The following is a 26,242-nucleotide window of genomic DNA, read 5'->3' as shown; positions in this document are numbered from 1 at the left end:
TTTCAGACTTGGCCTCCAGGTAACACATTCCAGCAGCTGCCATTTCCTCATTCATGATGTGTTACAAATTTGCCTTCACTGTGGTAGAAGGATCATGCAGAGCTGGGTATCACTGTACCCAGTTGCAAGCCTTCGAGGAAGCTCCTAAAATTAATCCTTTTTTTTCAGTGCAAGGACATTACCAGAAATGTTTTAAAAGTCTTCTGAGTTATTCGTTCATTTAAGAATAACTGACTACTATATACCAATGCAACTAGTAAATGGCTCAGTATAATGTTTTACTGTCATTTTCAGTTATTTAAAACTGAGTTACTCACAGATGGCAAACTGAAGACTGATTAAAAGTGCTTATTTTTTGTGATAAACCCATTTTCAGCTATATTAATAAAACTGCACCAAGTTACCACTCTTAAGTACAGCAAGGAATATTTTTCAAGTAAAATTTCCTCTTCAATTATTTTCTAAAACACTGTTGAATTGCGATGGTTCATGGCAGATTTTATGTTTAGCGACAAAATTTAGCGACAATGTTGCGGTCTGTCCGCAAGCATTACCCAGACCTCCCTGTCACTTGTCATTTCAACACTCCACCCTGCTCTCATGCCCACATGTCTGTCCTTGGCTTGCTGCATTGTTCCAGTGAAGCTCAACGGAAACTGGAGGAACAACACCTCATCTTCCGACTAGGCACTTTACAGCCTTTCCGACTGAATATTGAGTTCAACAATTTTAGATCATGAACCCTCTCCTCCATCCCCACCCACTTTCTGTTTCTTACACCTCCTTTTTGTTTTTTCCAATAATTTATATAGATTTTTCTTTTCCCACCTATTTCCATTATTTTTAAATGTATTTCCACCCATTGTTTATCTCTATCTTTTACCCTTTTTAGTATTCCTTCCCCCCACCCCAGCCCCACTAGGTCTATCTGTACCTTGTTTGTCCTGCTTGCTACTCTTAATTAGCACATTCCTTTAGATAATATCACCACCTTCAACACCTCTTTGTCCTTTTGTCTGTGACATCTTTTGGTTATCTCCACCTATCATTGGCTTCTTGTCTCAACAACCCCCACCCCCCCTTAAACCAGCTTATATTTCATCCCTTTCCTATTTTTACTTAGTTCTGTTGAAGGGTCATGAGGACTCAAAACGTCAGCTGTGCTCTTCTCTGCCAATACTGCCAGACCTGCTGAGTTTTTCCAGGTAATTCTGTTTCTGTTTTTGTTATGTTTAGCGACATTTGACTAGAAACCAATGAGAAAAGGGCACTTCAAAACTAGCGTAATTTTGGTGCACTCTGAACCCAGATTGCCAATTCTGTCTAATCTGGAAACTCAAGACCATTATGTTATGTGTTTGTGATAACAACATAATAAATAGGAGTAGGAGTAAGTCATACAGCCCCTCGACTCTGCTCCACAATGCAATAAGATCATGGCTGAACTTCTATATCAACTCCACTTTTCAGCCTGATCCCTATATCCCTTGATTTCCCTACTGCGCGAAAATCTATTGATCTCAGCTGTGAATATATTCAACATATATTCACAGCTCTCTGGGTAGAGAATTCCAAATATCCTTGGCCCGCTAAGAGGCCTGTAACAATATGCAGCTCACGCTAGCTTCTAATGTTCTCAGCAACCAAGTTTGGAAGGAAAGAAGCTATAGTTGCATTGCTGCATGAGTTCACAGTTCAAATGCACAAGGTAAGAAAAGTTAATGGAACCAGCGTGTTTCCAAACCCCAGGATCATTCCTACCCAGTGACACTTACTGAAGCACATGTGGATCACTCAGCATCTGACTTCCCATAGGGCAGGATTTTTCACTGAGCGGGTGGGCACGCACCCAACCCGCTCGAGCGCAAAATGGCATGTGATGACATCGGGTGAGCATCCCGACATCATCGAGCACTTGTGTGATATTTCGGTCAGCAGGCACACGCGGGAGTTGGCAGTGCGCCTGCTGGAAATTAAAAGGCCTATTAAGGCCATTAACAATCCAATTAACTTAAATTTTTTGCCTCCCGTCCAATCATACAGTTGACGGGTAGGTGAAACTGCCAGGCAGCTTTTCCATATCTTGTGAAACCTCATCTATGGGTGGGATGAGGTTTCAATCCGTCATTAAAAAATTATTTTAAATTTTATTCTAATTTCTAACATGTTCCTGCTCATGTGACAGAGTCACATCTTCACTTCCCCTCTGGTCCTTCATGTGACAGAGTCACATGAGGGGACATGTTTTTTTAATGCCTTAAAATTCTTTATTTTTTATTTTCAAAACTGTTCATCTCCCTGAGGTATGGAGCTGCCTCAGGGAGCTTTTTGAGCATGTACCTGCACACATGTGCAAACTTGCACGCTCACCCTCCTCACCTGCACCCCCCACCACCACCCCCCACCGACCCCCCCACCCCCCCCCCCCCCCCCACCCCAGCCTCCCCACACAGGCAGCACTGAGCGCTGCAGCACATAGTTCATGCTGGGTGGGCCTTAATTGGCCCGCCAGTGTGGAATCGCGGTCCGGCCCCGATCGTGGGATTCAAGACTACCCTCACCCGATGAAGGCAAAATTCTGCCCATAAAATCTGTATGAGTACTGACGCTGGGTACATCCTATTGTCTTTCATCACATCCCATAGTTTGTCTGATTTTCTGACCCTGAGAACATTCCAGTGTTTGTCTTAATATTTGACACTGACAAATCCCAAAACCTGTCTGAATGTTTGATCTCAAGAACACCCCATAGAGACTCTGTCTGAATAGCTAACGCTGATAATGTTTCAAAGACAATCTGTCTGAATGTCTCACCCTGAGTCTGTCTGAATATCTGACATCGACAAATTCCTGAGTCTGAGAATTCCCAGATTTTATAGCTATTTAAAAGGGAAAAGAGCAACTAAAGGGAGCAGGAGTCCTCTAGAGAGTGATCCTGAGGAATTAATTAAAGGAAATGGCTGAAGCATTGAACAGATATTTTGTGTCTGTCTTCACTGTAGAAGCCACAACTAACATCCCAGAAATAATTCTAAATCAAGAAGTGAAAGTGTGGGATGAACTTAAACTAATTACAATTACCAGGGAACAGGCACTGAGAAAATTATTAGAGCTAGAGGCTGACGAGTCATCAGAACCTAATGGACTTCATCCTAGGGTCTTAAAAGAATTGCCTGTGGACATAGTAGATGCATTGGTTGTAATTTTCCAAAATTCCCTAGATTCTGGAAATGTCCCAACAGACTAGAAAATAGTAATATTCAAGAAAGGAGGGAGACAGAAAGCAGGTAACTACAGGCCAATTAGCTTAACATTTGTCACAGGGAAAATGCTAGAATCTATTATTAAACAGATTATAGCAGGGCACTTAGAAAACCTTAATGCAAAGTAAGGGCTCATGGTGTAGCGTTATCAAGGGTAGAAGGTTGGTTAGCTAACAGGAAGCAGAGAGTAGGGATAAATGGACCATTTTCGGGTTGGCAGTGGAGTGCAACGAGTATCAGTGCTGGGGCCTCAACTACTTATAATCTATATAAATGATTTGGATGAAGGAACTGAACGTATGGTTACTAAATTTGCTGATGACACAAAGATAGATAGGAAAATAAATTGTGAGGATGACATAAAGAGTCTGCAAAAGGATATAGACAGGTTAAGTGAGGGGGCAAAGAATTGCCAGATGGAGTATAATGTGGGAAAATGTGAACTCGTCCACTTTGGCAGGGAGTATAGAAAAGCAATATATTATTTAAATGGAGAAGATTGCAAAACTCTGCAGTATAGAGGGATCTGGGTGTCCTGGTACATGATCACAAAATATTAGTATGCAGGTATAGCAAGTGACTAGGAAGGCAAATGGAATATTTCAAAGGGAATGGAATATAAAAGTAGGGAGTTTTTGCCAAAATTGTATTGCACATGGTGAGGCCACATCTGGAGTACCACGTATGGTTTTGGTCTCCTTACTTGAGAAAAGATGCATTAGAAGCAGTTCAGAGAAGGTTCATTCAACTAATTCCTGGGATGAAGGAGTTACCTTATGGGGAGAGGTTGGACAGGTTGGGTCTGTATCCATTGGAATTTAGAAGAATGGGAAATGATTTTATGGAACCATATAAGATCTTATGGGGAATTGATAGGGGGGATGGTGAGAGGATGTTTCCCCTTGTGGGAGAGATTAGAACTAGAGATGGAGATGAGTTTTCTCTCAGAGGGTCATTGGTCTGCCCCAGAGAGCAGTGGAGATAAGGTCACTGAATATTTTTAAGGCTGAGATTCTCGATTGACAGGGGAGTCAAAGGGTATGGAAGTAGACAAGAAAATGGAGTTGAGGCCACAATCAGATCAGCCATGGAGCTGAAATGGTGGAGCAGGCTCGAGGGGCTGAATGGCCTACTCCTGCTCCCATTTCATATGTTCGTATGTAGTAGGTCTGAATATCTGATACTGAGAATTCCCACAGTCAGTCTGAATATCCAACATCGAGAATTCCAAGTCTGTCTAAACATCCAACGCTGAGAATTCCCCGAATCAATATGAATATCCAACACTGAGAATTCCCAGAGTCTGTCTAAATATCCAGCACTGAGAATTCCCAGAATTTGTCTAAATATCCAACACTGAGAATTCCCCGAATCTATATGAAAATCCAACACTGAGAATTCCCCGAATCTGTCTAAATATTCAACACTGAGAATTCTCAAATCTGTCTAAATATCCAATACCAAAAATTCCCCGAATCAGTCGGAATATCCAACATCAATAACTCCCTGCGTCAGTCTGATTATCCAACACTGAGAATTCCCAGAGTCTGTCTGAATATCCAACAGTGAAAATTCCCAGGGTCAGTTTGAATATCTAACACCGGGAATTCCCAGAGTCTGTCTGACTATCCAACAGTGTTCCCAGAACAAAAACAGAATTACCTGGAAAAACTCAGCAGGTCTGGCAGCATCGGCGGAGAAGAAAAGAGTTGACGTTTCGAGTCCTCATGACCCTTCGACAGAATATCCAACATCGAGAATTCCAAGTCTGTCTAAACATCCAATGCTGAGAATTCCCCGAATCAATATGAATATCCAACATTGAGAATTCCCAGAGTCCGTCTAAATATCCAGCACTGAGAATTCCCCGAATTTGTCTAAATATCCAACACTGAGAATTCCCCGAATCTATATGAAAATCCAACACTGAGAATTCCCCGAATCTGTCTAAATATTCAACACTGAGCATTCTCAAATCTGTCTAAATATCCAATACCAAAAACTCCCCGAATCAGTCGGAATATCCAACATCAATAACTCCCTGTGTCAGTCTGATTATCCAACACTGAGAATTCCCAGAGTCTGTCTGAATATCCAACAGTGAAAATTCCCAGGGTCAGTTTGAATATCTAACACCAGGAATTCCCAGAGTCTGTCTGACTATCCAACAGTGTTCCCAGAACAAAAACAGAATTACCTAGAAAAACTCAGCAGGTCTGGCAGCATCGGCAGAGAAGAAAAGAGTTGACGTTTCGAATGACCCTTCGACAGTTCTGTCGAAGGGTCATGAGGACTCGAAACGTCAACTCTTTTCTTCTCCGCCGATGCTGCCAGACCTGCTGAGTTTTTCCAGGTAATTCTGTTTTTGTTTTGGATTTCCAGCATCCGCAGTTTTTTTGTTTTTATCTCAGTGTTCCCAGAATCTGTCTGAATATTCAACATCGAGAATTCCCAGAACATCCAACACTGAGAAATCACAGCCTGTCTTAATATCTGACCCAGAAAGCATCACAGAGAGTGTCTGTCTGCATATGTGACCCTGAGAAATCCCAGAGTCTGAATTTATCTGACCCCACGAAATCCATGACAGTTTGTCTAAAAGGCTGACCCTGAGAAAAGCAACAGTAGCATAACGTTCCTGTTACTGAATTAGTAGTCTAGAGGCCCAGACTGATGCTCCAGAGATGTTCAAATCTCACAAAGGTATCAGGGTGAATTTACATTTAATTAATAAATCTGCCATAAAATGAGTCTCATAATAATGATCATGATCATCAAACCCATCTGGTTCAGGAATGTCCTTCAGGGAAGGAAATCTGCAATCTTTACCTGGTCTGGCCTTCATATGACTCCAAATCCACAGCAATGTGGTTGACTCTCAACTGCCCTATGAAACAGACCAGCAACCCACTGAGTTGTGACAAACTGTTACAGCACAAGAACTGTAGGTGTACCTACACCAGATGGTCAGCAGCACTTGAATGAGGCGGCTCACAACCACCTTCTCAAGGGCAATGAGAGAGAGGCAATAAATGCTGAAGTTGCCAGCGATGCTCACATCCCAAAAACAGATAAACAGAAAATACCTGGATTCAATCATTCGCTTTGCAGACTCAGCATATTTGAAAAGCAGTCTCCGGGCTTCCTCCCTGTACTTAATGCGAGACAACCTATAAAAGTAAGTACAAAGCTACATGTCAATTTCAGCATTCCATCATAAACGCAGAAAGCAATGCCACATTGAAAAAATTCATAACAAAGCTTGAAGCTAAATCTTTATCAATTATAGCTTGATCCTTCCAACAGATCTTCACAAAAAGGGAAGCTGTTTGGATACAAGCCCAAGTGTGGAGAGTGTTTGACTGTCAGGGGTCTCAGCGTGGGGAGTTTTTTAATGGGGGGAGTTTTTTTAATGGGGGTGTCTCAATGAATTACAGAATCTTTACAGTGCAGAAGGAGGCCAATTGGCCCATCAACTCTGTACTGGCTCTCTGAAACAGCATTCCACCTAGTCCCACTCCCCTGCCTTATCCCAGTAACCCTGCATATTCTCTCTTTTCAGATAGCAATCCAATTCCTTTTTGAATACCTCAATCGAACCTGCCTCCACCACCCATTCAGGAAGTTCGTTCCAGACTCCAATCACCCTTTGGGTGGAAATTTTTTTCCTCACATCACATTTACTCCTTTTGCCAATTATTTTGAATCTGTGCCCTCTAGCTCTTGATGCTCTCGAGTGGGAACAGTTTCTCACTATTTACCCTGTCCATACCCCTCAGGATCTTGAATACCTCTATCAAGTCTCCTCTCAGCCGCCTTTTCTCCAAGAAAAAGAATCCCAACCTCGCCAATCTATCTCATAGCCATAGTTCCTTAGCCCAGGAATCATTATTGTGAATCTCCTCTGTACTCTCTCCAACGCCTTCACATCCTTCCTCAAGTATGGCGCCCAGAACTGGATGCAGTACTCCAGATTAGGCCTAACTAGTGTTTTATAGAAGTTTAACATGACCTCCTTACTCTTGTATTCAATGCCCCTAATGATAAATTCTAAGGTACTAAATGCTTTATTAACTACTCTCTCAACATGCCTTGCCATCTTCAATGACCTATGTGCATATACACCAAGGTCCCTCTGTTCCTTCGCCTCCTTTAGAGTCTCTCCCTTTATACTATACTGTCTCACCATATTCTTCCTGCCAAAACGGATCACTTCACACTTCTCTGCATTGAACTTCATCTGCCACTTGTCTGCCCAATCCACCAACATGTCTATGTCCTTTTGAAGTTCAAGACTATCCTCATCACAATCGACATTTCTAATCTTTGTATCATTTGCAAATTTTGAAATCACGCCCTGTACATCACAGTCAAGGTGGGATTAGGTAGAATGCTCTTTCAGCGAGTCAGTGCAGACTCAATGGACCGAATGCCCTCCTTCTGCACTGTAAAGAATCTGTGATTAATATATATCAGGAAGGGGAATTGTCCCATCACTGACCCCTGGGAAACTTTGCCAAAAACCTTCCTCCAATCTGAAAAACAACCATTTATCACTACTCTCTGTTTCCTGTCACTCAGCCAATTTCTTATCCAAGTGCCTACTTTACCTTTTATTACATGACCTATAATTTTACTCACAAGTCTGTTGCGTCACATTGTATCAAACGCTTTTGAAAATCCATATACACCACATCAACAGCATTTCCCTTATCAACCTTCTCCATTACCTCCTCAAAAAACTCCAGCAAGCTAGTTAAACACGATTTTCCCTTGATGAATCCATGCTGGCTTTCCTTAATTATCCTGTACCTGTCTAAGTGATGATCAATTTTATCCTGAACTATAGATTCCAAAGTTTCCCTGCCACTAAGGTTGAACTGACTGCTCTGTAATTGCTGGTATTATCCTTGCACCCCTTTTTGAACAAGGGTGTAACATTCGCAATGCTCCAGTCCTCCAGTAACACCGCTGTGTTTAAGGAAGACTGGAAGATTATCACTAGTGCCTCTGCAATTTCCACGCTCACTTACCTCAGTACCTTGGATGCATCTCATCCGGTCCTGGTACCTTATCTATTTTAAGTAAAGATAGCCTTTCTAATATTTCCTCTTTCTCAATTGTAATTTCTTCTAGTGTACCAGTTATTTCCTCTGTCAGCTCAGCCTGGGTAGCATCCTCGTCCTTTGTAGTGACAGATGCAAAGTACTCATTCAATACCTCCACTATTCCTTCAGCTTTCACATTCAAGTCACCTTTTTTGTTCCTAATCAACACTAATATTGCTTTTGCCACTCTTATTAATTACATGCTTGTAGAGGACTTTGGGATTCCATTTTATGTTAGCTGCCAGCCTCCTTTTCATACTCTCTCTTTGCTTTTTTTATTAGTTTCTTCACTTCCCTCTGGTCCTTCTATATTCAGCCTGATTCCGCATTGTATTTTCTACCTGACATCTGTCGTACGCGCACTTCTTTATTTTCATCTTAACCTCTCTCTCTCTCATCATCCAGAGCACTCTGGATTTATTTGTCCTACCTTTTCCATTCAAAGGAATATATACTTTGACCTTGCCTGCAATACCTTTTCTTTGCAGCTCAAGGAACTTCAGATCTGAGTTAAGGAGCTGGAGTCTGAGTTGCAGACATTGTGTCATATCAGGGAGGGGGAAAGTTGCCTGGACACTTTGCTCCAGGAGGCGTTCACACCCCTCAGATTAGTTCATTCAAATTTGGTCTGTGATCAGGAACAGGAGAGTGTGTCCGCAGGTGAAGCAGACTTAGGGACCCAGGGGATAACGAACGAGCAGCCTCGGCCCCTGCAACTGTCCGACAGTTACAAGGTTCCTGCAAGTTGTGTGGATGAGAGCAGGGACTGCAGGGAGGATTAGTCAAATGACCACGGTACCATGGTACGGGGAGTCATTCAAGTGGAGGGAGGAAATGGAAATATAGTAGCGGTAGGGGACAGTATAATTAGGGGGATAGATATTGTTCTCTGAAGCAGTGAGCATGAGTCCTGAAGGCTGTGTTGCCTACCCAGTGCCAGGGTTAAGGACATCTCCCCAGGGCTGAATACAGTTACACCCCAGAGGAAAAGGTGAGCATGACTGATAGGGAGCCACGTAGTGGGGATTTAGAAAGGTTGAGGAGGAGGCGCAGGTGCATTCACTGGTCCTAACAGGTCTGATGTACAAGGACAAGGAAAAAGACTGAAGGGAGAACAGGTAAATTGCAGGCCAAGGCACGGTAGCTCAGTAGCCTGATTGGGGACTTGATGGCACTAATAGGAAACTCTATAGTTAGATGGATAGATGGGGTCCACCGCAGCCCAGAACAAGAATCCCAAAGAGTGTGTTGCTCACCCAGTGCCAGGATAAGGGATAACTCATGGTGACTGGAGAGAAACTTCAAAAGGAGGGGGGAAATCCAGTTGTCATGGTCCATGTTGGAACAAATGACAAAGATAGGCACAGGGAGAGGGTTCTGCTGAAAGAGTGTCAGGAATTTGAACCTAAATTAAAAAGCAGGATCTTGATGGTAATAACCTCTGGATTAATACCTGAGACATGTCAAATTGGCATAGGAGCAGATAGATCAGAATTAACATGGCTAAAGGGATGGTGTGGGAAAGAGGGGCTCCTTTACATGGGACATCGGCAACAGTTCTGGCACAGGAAGGAACTTTACCAATAGGATGGATTCCACCTGAACTGGGATGGGACTCGTGCCCTGGCAGAAAAGGTAAATAGGGAGATGACAAAGGCTTTAAACTGGTAAAATGTAGGGAGGGATCTACAAGAAACGGAAGCAGCCAAAATGTAAACAAAACAGGGCGAGAAAACATAGTAAATAAGGGAGGAAATTGATGGCAAGGGAATCATAGAATGGGAATCTAAAAAGATGCTTAAACATAAAGTGAGAGGAAATCCTGTTAAAAATTAGTTAAAATGTCCATAATAAAACAGGGAGCTGGAGGCAATCATGTGTTGGGAGGAACCAGACATAGTTGGGATTACAGAGACATGGGCCAGGATATTGAGGTCGGCGAGCAGGGTCGGGGCCCGCTCGCTGATGGGTAAAATGACGTGGGATGATGTTGGGCAGAAATCCCGACGTCACCCACGTCATTTCCATTTTCAGTTTCAGGTCGGCGGGGGCGCAGCCGAATCAGCTGCACGCCTACCGACCTGTCAATAGCCAATTGAGGGCATTTAATAAGTAATTGAGCTAGTTAATGGACCTGCCCGTCCAACCTTAAGGTTGACAGGCAGGCCGGGAGCCCTGGTGGGCTTCAGAAAAAGCATGAAACCTCAACCATGGGTGGGATGAGGTTTCATGTCGGCTTTTAAAAATTTAATAAAAGTTTGAATGAAAGTTATGGACATGTCCCAGCTCATGTACAGTGTCACATGAGGGGACATGTCAGGGAAATTTTAATTCTGTGCATTGACCATTTTTGAATTTGGCGCCAATTTCCCTGAGGCAGCACTTAGCTTCAGGGAGATGGGTGCACTCTTTCGCTCACATGTGCAAAAGAGTGCACCCCCGGCTGAGGGAATCCACCCCCCCACCCCGCCTGCACAGGGAGCGCATAGCAATTCCTGGCAGACATCATGATGGGCGGGACCGGAGGCACACCTGCACACGCCTGCTCCTGAACTCCCCCCCGCCGGGGGAAAATTCTTCCCATGGATACAGCAAGATCAGGGCTGGGAATTAAACATTGCCGGATATAACATATTTAGAGAAGATAGAAAGGAAAAAGGGGAGGTGAAGTAGCTGTACTTATTCATGGTAGCAGTGACAGTAGAAAAAAGGAACACAGATATCAGCAAAACAAAAACAGAATCCATAGGGACAGAGAGAAAAGATAAAGGATCTCACTGATCAGTGTCGACTACAGACCACCTCATAGTGGAAGGGAGGGGGAGGAAGAGACATGCAGATAAATTAGGGAATTGAGTAATAATAAAAAATGAGAAAGGAAAATAGGAACTATGAAATTAAATTAATAAGAAACATAAAACAAAATAGTGAAATAACTTACAGGCACATCCATCAAAAAGAAGGGCTGTATTGGGAAAGGCAAGATAATACCACAGGAAACTACAGAGAGATGGCAGAAATATTCACTAATTATTTTGCTTTGGTTTTTACCAGGGAGATAGAACAGACAGACATGATATTGAATGATGAGCTGAGTAATGAGATAAGTGCATTTAAAATAAAAGAAACTGGATGTAATGAATAAACGAATCAAACTCAGAGGATAAGACCCCTGTCGGATGAATTGCATCCATGTATTTTAAAATAATCTAGGGAAGAGATAGCAGATGTATTACTACTCATACTTAATAATTCATTGGAAAAAGTGTAATTAATGTAATTCCAATATTTAAGAAGTGGGAACAGAACCTGCCCAGGGAATTAATTGTAGACCAGTCATCTTATCATCAGTGGTAGGAAAACTAATGTAATGCCTATTGAAGGAGAGAATAGAAGAACATCTAGAAATGAGAAATAAGACATAGAAATTATAGGCCAGTTAAGGCAGAAGGGAGTTTGGCAAGGTTGGATGGTATTTATTTTAATGCAAGGAGTCTGACGAATAAGGCAGATAAGTTGAGGGCACAAATGAACACATGGAAGTGTGATGTCATTACTGTCACAGAGACATGGTTGAGAGAGGGGCAGGATAGGCAGTTCAATATTCCAGGATATATGGTCTTAAGGTGAGACAGGGAAAGAGGTAAAAGAGGAGGGGGTGTCGCAATAGTGATCAAGGAATCAATTACAGCAGTAAGGAGGGATGACATCTTAGAAGGCTCCTCAAATGAAGCCATATGGGTAGAACTGAAAAACAAAAAAGGAGCAATCACATTGATGGGAGCATACTATAGGCCCCCAAACAGTCAGAGAGAAATAGAAGAGCAGATATGTAGGCAAATATCAGAGAAGTATAAAAATAATATGGTATTAATAATGGGGGATTTCAACTTCCCAACATTAACTGGGTTAGTCATAGTTCATAGGTTTAGAGGGAGCAGAATTCTTAGAATGCATCCAGGAAAGCTTTTTAAGCCAGCACGTAGGAGGTCCTACAAGGGAGGGGGTGGTCCTGGACTTAATTTTAGGGAATGAAGCCGGGAAAGTGGTGGAGGTATCAGTGGGGAGCATTTTGCAGACAGTGATCATAGCTCCGTTATATTCAAGGTTATGGAAAAGGACAAGGATGGGCCACAAATCAGTGTTCTAAATTGGGACAAGGCCAATTTTAATAAGATCAGATACGATTTGGCCAGAGTAGACTGCGAGCAGCTACGTTTAGGTAAATCTGCATCAGAGCAGTGGGACTCATTCAAGAAGGAAATAGGGAGAGTACAGGGCCAATATATTCCAGTAAAGATAAAGGGTGGGACCAACAAATCCAGGAAACCCTGGATGTCGAGGGACATATAGGATTGGATAAAGAGAAAAAGGGAGGCTTATGGCAGATACCAGGGCTCAAAACAACGGAAGCCCTAGAGGAGTATAGAATGTGTAGGGGGGAAACTCTGGGGTGTGACTGTATTCAGGATAAAACTGTCCAGAAATTCCTCCGTACTTCTTATGCGGCTCTGAGCCCGAGAGATTCAAGATGGAAAGATCTCCTGCAGACATGTTTGCTCGAGGCAATGTCAATGTCCACAAACTCCCACATTCTTCAGTTCAGACACACACCTGTTCTGCCATATCTTAAACTACTCCTATTTTATTTTCTGTGTTTTACAGAATGAGTGGCTGTTGGAGCAGCAGGCAGACCATGTTGACAAAAGTTTTCTGCATTTGTCAATGGATTATTAGAATTGTTATCAGCAGGATTAAATGTTACCAAGAGAAGGAAAAGCAATGGTATAACAGTACTGAAACACAGCCAGTAAATCAGATTTGAAGCTGCTTCATGCTGCAATAACTTGCTTGAAAAATGGTGTACAGACGAACCTTTTTTACACAAAAACAAAAATAGCTGGAAAAACTCAGCAGGTCTGACAGCATCTGCGGAGAGGAAGACAGTTAACGTTTCGAGTCCGTATGACTTTTCATCAGAACTCAATTCTTTTTTACTATCTAATCCTCATTAAATGGTTGATTCCACAGTATGGTGTTCCCAGTGTGGTCCTTAGAGACCACAACTTGGACAATATCTGTAACAGCTCATGATTCTCTGTTTATTAAAGAGTGCCCACCATTTCCCAAGCTGAAGTTTCTGTGATCACTCTCCATTGAGAGTGTAGGTCACTAAACAGGCATAGGCTTCATCTTTCTCATTGGTTTAGGTTGGAGATATGGCACATGTGACATTAATTTCCCAGAAACAAGGGGTGAAGTTTGAGGGGAGTAGCATGCACGTGTTGGGGGGCGGTGGCGATGCAGGGGTTGCTGTATGGAGCCAGGCATGTTTGGAGGTGACACTGCTAGGGAAGGCTTATATGTGAAAGGGATTTGTATAGGGGAAACTTGCTTTATTTCATTAGAAGGCATAATATTTCTCATAGCCTGTATCACAAAAGAAAATATTCGATTACCTGATGGGAATGTCATTCATTACTTCACGAAACATAGAGGGAGAGACGATAGGATCACAATCACTGGGTAGCAATGGGTCCTTGCCTTTGTCAATCGCCTTGCGCTCCAGGAGCCAGCGATTAAAAGAGTCGCGAGGTGGGTCAATTCCTGCCAGAGCAATCAAACTGGTGTTAAGCAGGATTCACAGACCCTTCTCATATCCAACATTTGGAAACCTTGTCTGAAGATGGAACGTTTCTACGGTTGCTATGGAAGGAGGATCAAAATTCCATTTCCTCTTAGTTCAATACCTACTAGGCCTTATATGGCAAAACCTTACCACAACTAGCCCATCATTAACTAATGCCTGAGTAAATCAAGTAGTGTAATCATAGTTCTTTAAATGAAAACACAAGCAATGAAAGATGTAAAAAGTCAGAAGAACATCTTTCCCTGATATATTCCTTTTGTTGGTAGAGACAGTAAAATATTCCAAAATTTGATTTTTGATCTGTGTTGAGTTGTTTGATTAAAGTCAAGATGGCCGTGAAGACACCACAGCCTGTCTCAATGGTAGGATGCCAATATTCCTGCTCCCTGCACTTGCTGTGCAATGAGGGGCTGGGAAGTTCACATTGGATGTTGGATAAGGACAGGGTCAGTTTGGCTGTGATACCCTCCAAAGTTAATTTGTCTATAACATTCAATGGCTAGGCCAGCACATAAAGCAATATGTGAACTAAAGGTTACTTACAAACACCCAATGTTCTTTACATTCATTGCAGTACTTTGGAAGTATCACTACTGTTGCAATTTAGGGAAATATAAAAGTCAATTTGTGCACAGCAAGCGCCCACATACAGCAACACAATAGATGACCAGGTAATCTGTTTTAGTGGTAACCAGTAATGGATATATATTGCTCAGGACCCTGGAAAAGATCTTCGCTTATTCAGGTAGTGCAACAGAATCGCTTAGGTCACCAGAGAGGGCAGATGGGGCCTCTGTTTAATGGCTGACCCAAAAAAAGACATCACCAACATTGCATCATTCCCCCAGTACTGGATGGTCAGCTTAGATTAGGTACTCAACTCTGAACTGACAACCCTCTGATTCAGAGGCGCAAGTGCTGCCACTGAGCTGCAGCTAACACCTTTGGACCAGAGAAACATTTTAGCACAACATTAAATGGGGATTGTGTTGCACAAATAGTGCAGACTAATTGCTCTTATTCTAAGTATAGGCATTGTTTGTCAAAGGGCCTAAATGCCATATGGAAAATAGAAAGAATGGGAAAATAAAGCTCCCCACACTGGAAAAAAGCCTGAAGTAGGAAACATCCATTTTTTGCCTTCTAATTATTTTTTGTGCTCATCAGGATGAGCAACATCAGTGCATGGAACAGAACACGTTTAAACCCTTGCCAGCTGTGGGGATTACCTTCTCTTTGTTGGCAGAGCTCCTGGTAGTGTTGCCTCAGTTTCACTGTCAGCTGTGCTCTTAATATCTCCACATCTGGGTGTGGTGGAAGCAGCTCGATTGGAAGGCGCTCCTTAATCACTGCATTAGTTGAAATATCAAGGTCCCAGTACACACTGCAACACAGAAATTATAAACTAAGCTTCACATAATCCGAGGTCAATTACAGATTCAATTCACTGAAAATCTAGGTAAAACATACAAGGCTGAACTCCATATAGTCCCATGTCACTACTATAATCAAACTCTCTCATTTAAACTCTGTTAGTAACAGCTGTGTTTAGCTGAACCTATACATAAATAATTTAAAAAGATCAAGTTACTGTCCCAATGCACCGTGATTCTGCCTCAATGCACCGTGATTCAGCAGTAATAATTTAAATCCAATAATTTAATCCAATGCGGTCTCCTCTACATTGGAGAGACCAAACACAGACTGGGTGACCGCTTTGCGGAACACCTTCGGTCTGTCCGCAAGCATGATCCAGACCTCCCTGTTGCTTGCCATTTCAACACACCACCCTGCTCTCATGCCCACATGTCCGTCCTTGCCCTGCTGCAATGTTCCAGTTAAGTTCAACGTAAACTGGAAGAACAGCACCTCATCTTCCGACTAGGTACTCTACAGCCTTCCGGACTTAATACTGAGTTCAACAATTTCAGATCATGAACTCTCACCTCCATCCTCACCCCCTTTCCGATCCCCCTTTTTTTCAATAATGTTTCTTTTTTTCACAACTATTTTTTTCTCTTCCCTCCTATTTTTAAATTTATTTCGATCGATTGTTTCATCTCCACCTTTTAGCCCATTTCAATCCCTTCCCCCCACCCCACACACACTAGGGCCGTCTGCCACTAGCTTGCTTCCCTTAATGTCCCCTTTAGCACATCTTTTAGATAATATCACCACCGTCAACACCCCTTTGTTCTTTTGTCTATGACATCTTTGGCAGTCTCTTCTTGGCCTCCACCTATCTCTGGCCCCCATCGAGCTCTCCTGTCCCACCCCCTTCTACTAGCTTATATTTCATCTCATTTCTATATGTCTTAGTTCTGATGAAGGGTCATACGGACTCGAAACGTCAACTGTATCCCTCTCCGCAGATGCTGTCAGACCTGCTGAGTTTGTCCAGGTATTTTTATTTTTGTCCTAGATTCCCAGCATCCACAGTATTTTGGTTTTCTATTATAATTTTAAAAGATCAAGTTACTGTCCCAATGCATCATGATTCTGCCCCAAAGCACCGTGATCCTACCCCAATGCACCGTGGTTCAGCCCCAGTGCACCGTGATTCTGTCCCAATGCACCGTGGTTCTGCCCCAGTGCACCGTGGTTCTGCCCCAGTGCTCCGTGGTTTTGCCCCAGTGCTCCGTGGTTTAGCCCCAGTGTACCGTGGTTCAGCCCCAGTGCATCATGGTTCATCCCCAGTGCACCGTGGTTCAGCCCCAGTGCTCTGTGGTTCAGTCCCAGTGCTCCGTGGTTCAACCCCAGTGCACCATGGTTCTGCCCCAGTGCACCTTGGTTCATCTCCAGTGCACCGTGGCTCATCCCAAGTGCTCCGTGGTTCAGTCCCAATGCTCCGTGGTTCAGCCCCAGTGCTCAGTGGTTCAGACCCAGTGCTCCGTGGTTCAGCCCCAGTGCTCCGGGGTTCAGCCCCAGTACTCCGGGATTCATCCCCAGTGCTCCGTGGTTCTGCCCCAATGCACCGTAGTTCAGCCCCAATCACTAATAAAATTCCAGGTTGGATTTGATCACTAGTCCTACTCCACTTTGCATTTGATCACTAATCCTAGTCCAGTGTGGAGTTGATCACTAATCCTACTCCAGTTGGGATCTGATCACTATTCCTACTCCAGTTTGGATTTGTTCACTGAATCGACTCCAGTTAGAATTTGAGCATTAATTATAGTTCAGTTTGGATTTAAACACCAGGCCAATTCCAGTTTGGATTTGATCACGAATCCTACTCCAGATTGGATTTGTTCACTGAATCTACTCCAGTTTGGATTTAGTCATTAATCCTACTGAAATTTGGATTTGTTCACAGAATCTACTCAAGTTGAAATTGATCATTAATCCTACTCCAGTTTGAATTTGATCGTTAATCCTACTCCAGTTTGGATTTAATCATAAATCCTACTCCAGTTTGAATTTGATCACTAAATTCTACTCCAGATTGGATTTGCTCATCAATCCTACTCCAGGTCAGATTTGATCATTAATGCTCGACAAGTTTCGAATTATCATTAATTCTACTCCAGTTTGAATTTGATCAATCATTCTACTCGAGTTGGGATTTGATCATTAATCCTACTCCAGTTTGGATTTAATCATAAATCCTACTCCAGTTTGAATTTGATCACTAATTCTACTCCAGATTGGATTTGCTCATCAATCCTACTCCAGGTCAGATTTGATCATTAATGCTCGACAAGTTTCGAATTATCATTAATTCTACTCCAGTTTGGATTTGATCATTAATCCTACACCAGTTCGGATTTGATCACTAATTCTACTCCAGTTTGGATTAATCATGAATTCTACTCTAGTTTGGAAATGTTCACTAATTCAACTCCAGCTTGAATTTGATCACCAATTATACTCCAGTTTGAATTTGATCACTAATTCTACTGCAGTTTAGATTTGATCATAACACCTACTCCAGTTTGGATTTGATCATTAATCATACTCCAGTGTGGATTTCATCACTAATTCTACTCCAGTTTGGATTTAGTCATTAATCCTACAGAAGTTTGGATTTGTTCACAGAATCTACTCCAGTTTGAAACTGATCATTAATCCAACTCCAGTTACAATTTGATCATTAATCCCACAACAGTTTGGATTTGATCATTAATCCTACTCCAGTTTGGATTTAATCATTAATCCTACTTCAGTTTGAATTTGATCACTAATTCTACTCGAGTTGGGATTTGATAATTTATTCTACTGCAGTTTGGATTTGATCATTAATCCTACTCCAGTTTGGATTTGATCACTAATTCTACTCCAGTTTGGATTTAATCACGAATTCTACTCTAGTCTGGATATGTTCACGAATTCAACTCCAGTTTGCATTTGATCACAAATTACACTCCAGTTTGAATTTGATCATTAATCCTACTCCAGTTTGGATTTGATCATTAATCCTACTCCAGTTTGGATTTGATCATTAATCCTACTCCAGTTAAGATTTGATCATTAATCCCACTCTGGTTTGGATTTGATCACTAATTCTACTCCAGTGTGAATCTGATCACTAATTCTACTGCAGTTTGGATTTGATCATTAATCTTACTTCAGTTTGGATTTGATCACCAACTCTATTCCAGTTTGGATTTAACCACTAATTCTACTCCAGTTTGGATTTGTTCACTAATTCTAATTCTACTCCAGTTTGGATTTGATCATTAATCCTACTCCAGTTAAGATTTGATCATTAATCCCACTCTGGTTTGGATTTGATCACTAATTCTACTCCAGTGTGAATCTGATCACTAATTCTACTGCAGTTTGGATTTGATCATTAATCTTACTTCAGTTTGGATTTGATCACCAACTCTATTCCAGTTTGGATTTAACCACTAATTCTACTCCAGTTTGGATTTGTTCACTAATTCTAATTCTACTCCAGTTTGGATTTGATCATTAATCCTACTTCAGTTTGAATTTGATCACTAATTCTACTCCAGCTTGGATTTGCTCATTAATCCTACTCCAGGTCAGATTTGACCATTAATACTACTCCAGTTTCGATTTGATCATTAATTCTACTCCAGTTTGAATTTGATCAATCATTCTACACCAGTTTGCATTTGATTGTTAATGCTACTCCAGTTAAGGTTTAATCATTAATCCTACTCCAGTTTGAGTTTGATCATTAATCCTACTCCAGTTTGGATTTGATCATTAATCCAATCGTTTGGATTTGATCACTAATTCTACTCCAGTTTGGATTTAATCGTGAATTCTTCTCTAGTTTGGATATGTTCACTAATTCAACTCCAATTCAAATTTAATCACCAATTATACTCCAGTTTGAATTTGATCATGAATGCTTCTCCAGTCTGGGTTTGATCATTAATCCTACACCAGTTTGGATTTGTTCATTAATCCTACTCTAGTTAAGATTTGAGTATTAATCCTACTCTGGTTTGGATTTAATCACTAATTCTACTCATTTGGATTTGATCACTAATTCAACTCCAGTTTGAATTTGATCACCAATTATACTCCAGTTTGAATTTGATCATTAATCGTACTCCAGGTCAGAATTCATCATTAATCCTACTCCAGTTAGGATTTGATCATTAATTCTACTCCAGTTTGAATCTGATCAATCATTCTACTCCAGTTTAGATTTGATCTCTGAATATACACCAGTTTGGATTTGGTCATTAATCCTATTCCAGTTTGGATTTGATCATTAATCCTACTCTAGTTTGGATTTGATCCTAAATCCTACTCCAATTTAAATTTGATCATTTATCCTAATCCAGTTTGGACTTGATCATTAATCTTACTTGAAGTTGGACTTGGTCAGTAATTCTACTCCAGTTTGGATTTAGTCATTAATCCTACTGAAGTTTGGATTTGTTCACAGAATCTACTCCAGTTTGAAATTGATCATTAATCCTACTCCAGTTTGGATTTGATCATTAATTCTATGCGAGTTTGATCACGAATTCAATTCCAGTTTGAATTTGAGCATTAATCCTACAACTGTTTGGATTTCCTCATTAATCCTTCTCCAGGTCAGATTTCATCATTAGTACTACTCCAGTTTCCATTTGATCATTAATTCTACTCCTGTTTGAATTTGCTTAATCATTCTACTCCAGGTTGCATTGGATCATTAATGCTACTCCAGTTTGGATTTGACCACTGAAAATACACCAGTTTGGACTTGATCATTAATCCTACTCCAGTTTGGATTTGATCATTAATCCTACTAAAGTTTGAATTTGAACATTAAGCTTACTTGAATTTGGACTTGGTCACTAATTCTACTCCAGTTTTGATTTAGTCATTAATCCTACTGAAGTCTGGATTTGTTCACAGAATCTACTACAGTTTGAAATTGATCATTAATCCGACTCCAGTTTGTTTGGATTTGATCATTAATTCTACACGAGTTTGGATTTGATCCCGAATCCAATCCAGTTTAAATTTGATCAAAATCCTACAACAGTTTGGATTAGGTCACTAATCCTATTAGAGTTTGGATTTGAACACTAATTCTACTCCAGTTTGGATTAATCACGAATTCTATTCTAGTTTGGATATGTTCACTAATTCAACTCCAGTTTGAATTTGATCATACTTCAGTTAAGATTTGATCATTAATTCTACTCTGGTTTGGATATGATCACTAATTCCTACTCCAGTTTGGAGTTGATCATTACTTCTACTCCAGTCTGAATTTGATCACTAATTCTACTGCAGTTTAGATTTGATCATCAATCCTACTCCAGTTTGGATTTGATCATTAATCCTGCAACAGTTTGGATTTGATCACTAATTCTACTCCAGTTTGGATTTAGTCATTAATCCTACTGAAGTTTGGAATTGTTCACAGAATCTACACCGGTTTGAAATTGATCATTAATCCTACTACAGTTTCAATTTGATCATTAATCCTACAACAGTTTGGATTTAATCATAAATCCTATTCTAGTTTGAATTTGATCACTAATTCAACTCCAGGTTGGATTTGCTCATTAATCGTACTCCAGGTCAGATTTGATCATTAAAACTACTCCAGCTTCGATTTGATCATTAATTCTACTCCAGTTTGAATTTGATCAATCATTCTACTCCAGTCTGAATGTGATCAATCATTCTACACCAGTTTGCATTTGATCGTTAATCCCACTCTAGTTAGAGTTTAATCATTAATCCTACTCCAGTTTGGATTTGTTCATTAATCCTACTCTAGTTAAGATTTGATCATTAATCCTACTCTGGTTTGGATATGATCACTAATTCCTACTCCAGTTTGGAGTTGATCATTACTTCTACTCCAGTTTGAATTTAATCGCTAATCCTACTCCAGTGTGGATTTGATCATTAATGCTACTCCAGTTTGGATTTGATCACTGAAAATACACCAGTTTGGATTTGATCATTAATGCTACAGCACTTTGGATTTGATCATTAATCCTACTCCAGTCTGGATTTGATCACCAATTCTACTTCAGTTTGGATTTAATCACGAATTCTACTCTAGTTTGGATATGTTCACTAATTCTACTGCAGTTTGGATTTGATCATTAATTCTACTGCAGTTTGAATTTGATCACTAATTATACTACAGATTGGATTTGATCATGAATCCTTTGCCAGTTTGGATTTGATCATTAATCCTACTCCAGTTTGGATTTGTTCATTAATCTTACTCTAGTTAAGATTTGATCATTAATCCTACCCCAGTTAAGATTTGATCATTAATCCTCCTCTGGTTTGGATTTAATCACTAATTCTACTCCAGTTTGGATCTGTTCACTAATTCGACTCCAGTTTGAATTATATCAGCAATTACACTCCAGTTTGAATTTGATAATGAATCCTAACCCAGTTAAGATTTGATCATGAACCCTACTCCAGTTTGGATTTGATCATTAATCCTACTCCAGTCTGGATTTGATCACCAATTCTACTTCAGTTTGGATTTAATCACGAATTCTACTCTAGTTTGGATATGTTCACTAATTCTACTGCAGTTTGGATTTGATCATTAATTCTACTGCAGTTTGAATTTGATCACTAATTATACTACAGATTGGATTTGATCATGAATCCTTTGCCAGTTTGGATTTGATCATTAATCCTACTCCAGTTTGGATTTGTTCATTAATCTTACTCTAGTTAAGATTTGATCATTAATCCTACCCCAGTTAAGATTTGATCATTAATCCTCCTCTGGTTTGGATTTAATCACTAATTCTACTCCAGTTTGGATCTGTTCACTAATTCGACTCCAGTTTGAATTATATCAGCAATTACACTCCAGTTTGAATTTGATAATGAATCCTAACCCAGTTAAGATTTGATCATGAACCCTACTCCAGTTTGGATTTGATCATTAATCCTACTCCAGTTTGGATTTGATCATTAATCCTACTCCAGTGAAGATTTGATCATTAATCCTACCCCAGTAAAGATTTGATCATTAATCCTACTCTGGTTTGGATTTGATCACTAATTCTACACCAGTGTGAATCTGATCACTAATTCCACTGCAGTTTGGATTTAATCATTACACCAACTTCAGTTTGGATTTGATCTTTAATCCTACATGTTTGGATTTAATCACTAATTCTACTCCAGTTTCGATTTGATCATTAATTCGACTCCAGTTTGAATTTGACCAACCATTCTACTCTGGTTTGCATTTGATCAATCATTCTACACCAGTTTTCATTTGATCCTTAATCCTACTCCAGTTAAGGTTTAATCAATAATCCTACTCCAGTTTGAAACTGGTCATTAATCCAACTCCAGTTTGAATTTGATCTTTAATCCTACACGTTTGGATTTGATCACTAATTCTACGCCAGTTTGGATTTAAACACGGATTCTTCTCTAGTTTGGATATGTTCACTAATTCAACTCCAATTTGAATTTGATCACCAATTATACTCCAGTTTGAATTGGATCAAGAATGCTACACCAGTTCGGATTTGATCATGAATCCGACACCAGTTTGGATTTGTTCATTAATCCTATTCTATTTAAGATTTGATTATTAATCCTACTCTGGTTTGTATTTAATCACTAATTCTACTCCAGATTGGATTTGCTCATTAATCCTACTCCAGGTCAGATTTGATCATTAAAACTACTCCAGCTTTGATTTGATCATTAATTCTACTCCAGTTTGGATTTGATTACTAATTCGACTCCAGTTTGGATTTGTTCACTAATTCGACTCCAGTTTGAATTATATCAGCAATTACACTGCAGTTTGAATTCGATAATGAATCCTAACCCAGTTAAGATTTGATCATGAATCCGACTCCAGTTTGGATTTGACCATTAATCCTACTCCAGTTAAGAATTGATCATTAATCCGACACCAGTTAAGATCTGTTCATTAATCCTACTCTGGTTTGAATTTGATCACTAATTCTACTCCAGTGTGAATCTGATCAATAATTCTACTGCAGTTTTGGATTTGATCACTCATCCTACTTCAGTTAAGATTTGATCATTAATTCTACTCCAGTTTGAATTTGATCAATCATTCTACCCAAGTTTGCATTTGATCATTAATGCTACTCCACTTTGGATTTGACCCCTGAAAATACACCAGTTTGGACTTGATCATTAATGCTACTGCACTTTGGATTTACTCATTAATCCTACTCCAATTTGGCTTTGATCTAATTCTACTCCAGTTTGGATTTAATCACGAATTCTACTCTAGTTTGGATATGTTCACTAATTCAACACCAGTTTGAATCTGATCACCAATTATACTACACCTTGAATTTGATCATGAATCCTTCGCCAGTTTGGATTTGATCATTAATCCTACTCCAGTTTGGATTTGTTCATTAATCCTACTCTAGATAAGATCTGATCATTAATCCTACTCTGGTTTGGATTTAATTACTAATTCTACTCCAGTTTGGATTTGCTCACTAATTCGACTCCAGTTTGAATTATATCAGCAATTACACTCCAGTTTGAACTTTATAATGAATCCTAACCCAGTTAAGATTTGATCATGAATCCTACTCCAGTTTGGATCTGATCATTAATCCTACTCCAGTTAAGATTTGATCATTAATCCAACTCCAGTTAAGATTTGTTCATTAATCCTACTCTGGTTTGGATTTGATCCCAATTGTACTCCAGTGTGAATCTGAACACTAATCCTACTGCAGTTTGGATTTGATCATTAAACCTACTTCAGTTAAGATTTGATATTAATTCTACTCCAGTTTGAATTTGATCCCTGAAATTACACCAGTTTGGATTTGATCATTAATCCTACTCCAGTTTGGATTTGATCATTAATGCTAGTTGTTTGGGTTTGATCACTAATTCTACTCCAGTTTGGATTTAATCACAAATTCTCTTTTAGTTTGGATATGTTCACTAATTCAACACCAAACTGAATTTGATCACCAATTATACTCCAGTTTGAATTTGATCATGAATGCTTCTCCAATTTGGATTTGATCAATAATCCTACACCAGTTTGGAATTCTTCATTTATCCTACTCTAGTTAAGATTTGATTAGTAATCCTACTCTGGTTTGGATTTAATCACTAATTCCACTCCAGGCTGGATTTGATCACTAATTGAATTCCAGTTTGAATTTGAACACCAATTATACTCCAGTTTGAATTTGATCATGAATCCTAGTCCAGTTTGGATTTGATTATTAATCCTACACCAGTTAAGATTTGATCATTAATCCTCCTCCATTTTGGATTTGATCACTAATTCAACTTCAGTTTGGATTTAATCACGAATTCTACTCTAGTTTGGATATGTTCACTAATTCTACTGCAGTTTGGATTTGATCATTAATTCTACTTCAGTTTGAATTTGATCACTAATTCTACTCCAGCTTGGATTTGCTCATTAATCCTACTCCAGGTCAGATTTGATCATTAAAACTACTCCAGTTTCAATTTGATCATTAATTCTGCTCCAGTTTGAAATTGATCAATCATTCTACACCAGTTTGCATTTGATCGTTAATCCTACTCTAGTTAGAGTTTAATCATTAAACCTACTCCAGTTTGAATATGATCACTAAATCTTCTCGAGTTGGGATTCGATCATTAATCCTACAACAGTTTGGATTTGATCACTAATCCTACTCCAGTTTGGATTTGATCACTAATTCTACTCTAGTTTGGATATGTTCACTAATTCAACTCCAGTTTGAATTTGATCACCAATTAAACTCCAGCTTGAATTTGATCATGAATCCTTTGCCAGCTTGGATTTGATCATTAATCCTACTCCAGTTAAGATTTGATCATTAATCCTACTCTGGTTTGGATTTGATCACTGATTCTACTCCAGTATGAATTTGATAACTAATTCTACTGCAGTTTGGATTTGATCATTAAACCTACCTCAGTTTGGATTTGAGCACTAACTCTACTCCAGTTGGGATTTAATCACTAATTCTACTCCAGTTTCGATTTGATCATTAATTCTACTCCAGTTTCGATTTGATCATTAAATCTACTCCAGTTTGAATTTGACCAATCATTCAACTCTAGTTTGAACTTGATCAATCATTCTACACCATTTGCATTTGATCATTAATCCTACTCCAGTTAAGGTTTAAGCAATAATTCTACTCCAGTTAGGATTTAATCACGAATTCTTCTCTAGTTTGGATATGTTCACTAATTCAAATCCAATTTGAATTTGATCACCAATTATACTCCAGTTTGAATTTGATCAAGAATGCTTCTCCAGCTTGGATTTGATCATGAATCCTTCGCCAGTTTGAATTTGTTCATTAATCCCACTCCATTTAAGAAATGATCATTAATCCGACTCCAGTTAAGATTTGTTCATTAATCCTACTCTGGTATGGATTTGATCATTATTCTACTCCAGTGTGAATCTGATCACTAATTCTACTGCAGTTTGGATTTGATCATTAATCCTACTTCAGTTAAGATTTGTTCATTAATCCTACTCTGGTTTGGATTTGGTCACTAATTCCACTCCAGCTTGGATTTGGTCATTAATCCTACTCCAGTTAAGATTTGATCATTAATCCTACTTCAGTTAAGATTTGATCATTAATTCTACTCCAGTTTGAATTTGATCAATCATTCTACACCAGATTGCGTTTGATCGTTAATCCCACTCTAGTTAGAGTTTAATCATTAATCCTAATCCAGTTTGAATATGATCATTAAATCTTCACGAGTTGGGATTCAATCATTAATTCTACTGCTAGTTGGAT

At 39.8% G+C, this 26,242-nt stretch overlaps 1 protein-coding gene across 2 annotated transcripts in view; it reads right to left on the bottom strand.

Annotated features, from left to right (window-relative positions):
• Positions 1–26,242, bottom strand: part of pcif1 (phosphorylated CTD interacting factor 1) — a 496,521-nt gene that overhangs the window by 304,140 nt on the left and 166,139 nt on the right. For both annotated transcript variants that reach the window (XR_005945091.1, XM_041204028.1), the window contains exons 6-8: positions 15,251–15,405; positions 13,831–13,978; positions 6,350–6,433 (exon numbers count right to left, since the gene is read on the bottom strand). Coding sequence is in view for 1 of the 2 variants with exons in the window: in XM_041204028.1 (XP_041059962.1) it covers positions 6,350–6,433; positions 13,831–13,978; positions 15,251–15,405 (387 nt within the window). In the remaining variant the exon portion in view is untranslated. The remainder of the gene's footprint in view (positions 1–6,349; positions 6,434–13,830; positions 13,979–15,250; positions 15,406–26,242) is intronic.

This window comes from Carcharodon carcharias, chromosome 14, assembly GCF_017639515.1.
Source record: "Carcharodon carcharias isolate sCarCar2 chromosome 14, sCarCar2.pri, whole genome shotgun sequence".
NCBI lineage: Eukaryota > Metazoa > Chordata > Chondrichthyes > Lamniformes > Lamnidae > Carcharodon > Carcharodon carcharias.
The sequence above is the reverse complement of the archived record's forward strand: the minus strand, read 5'-3'. Positions and strand labels throughout refer to the sequence as shown.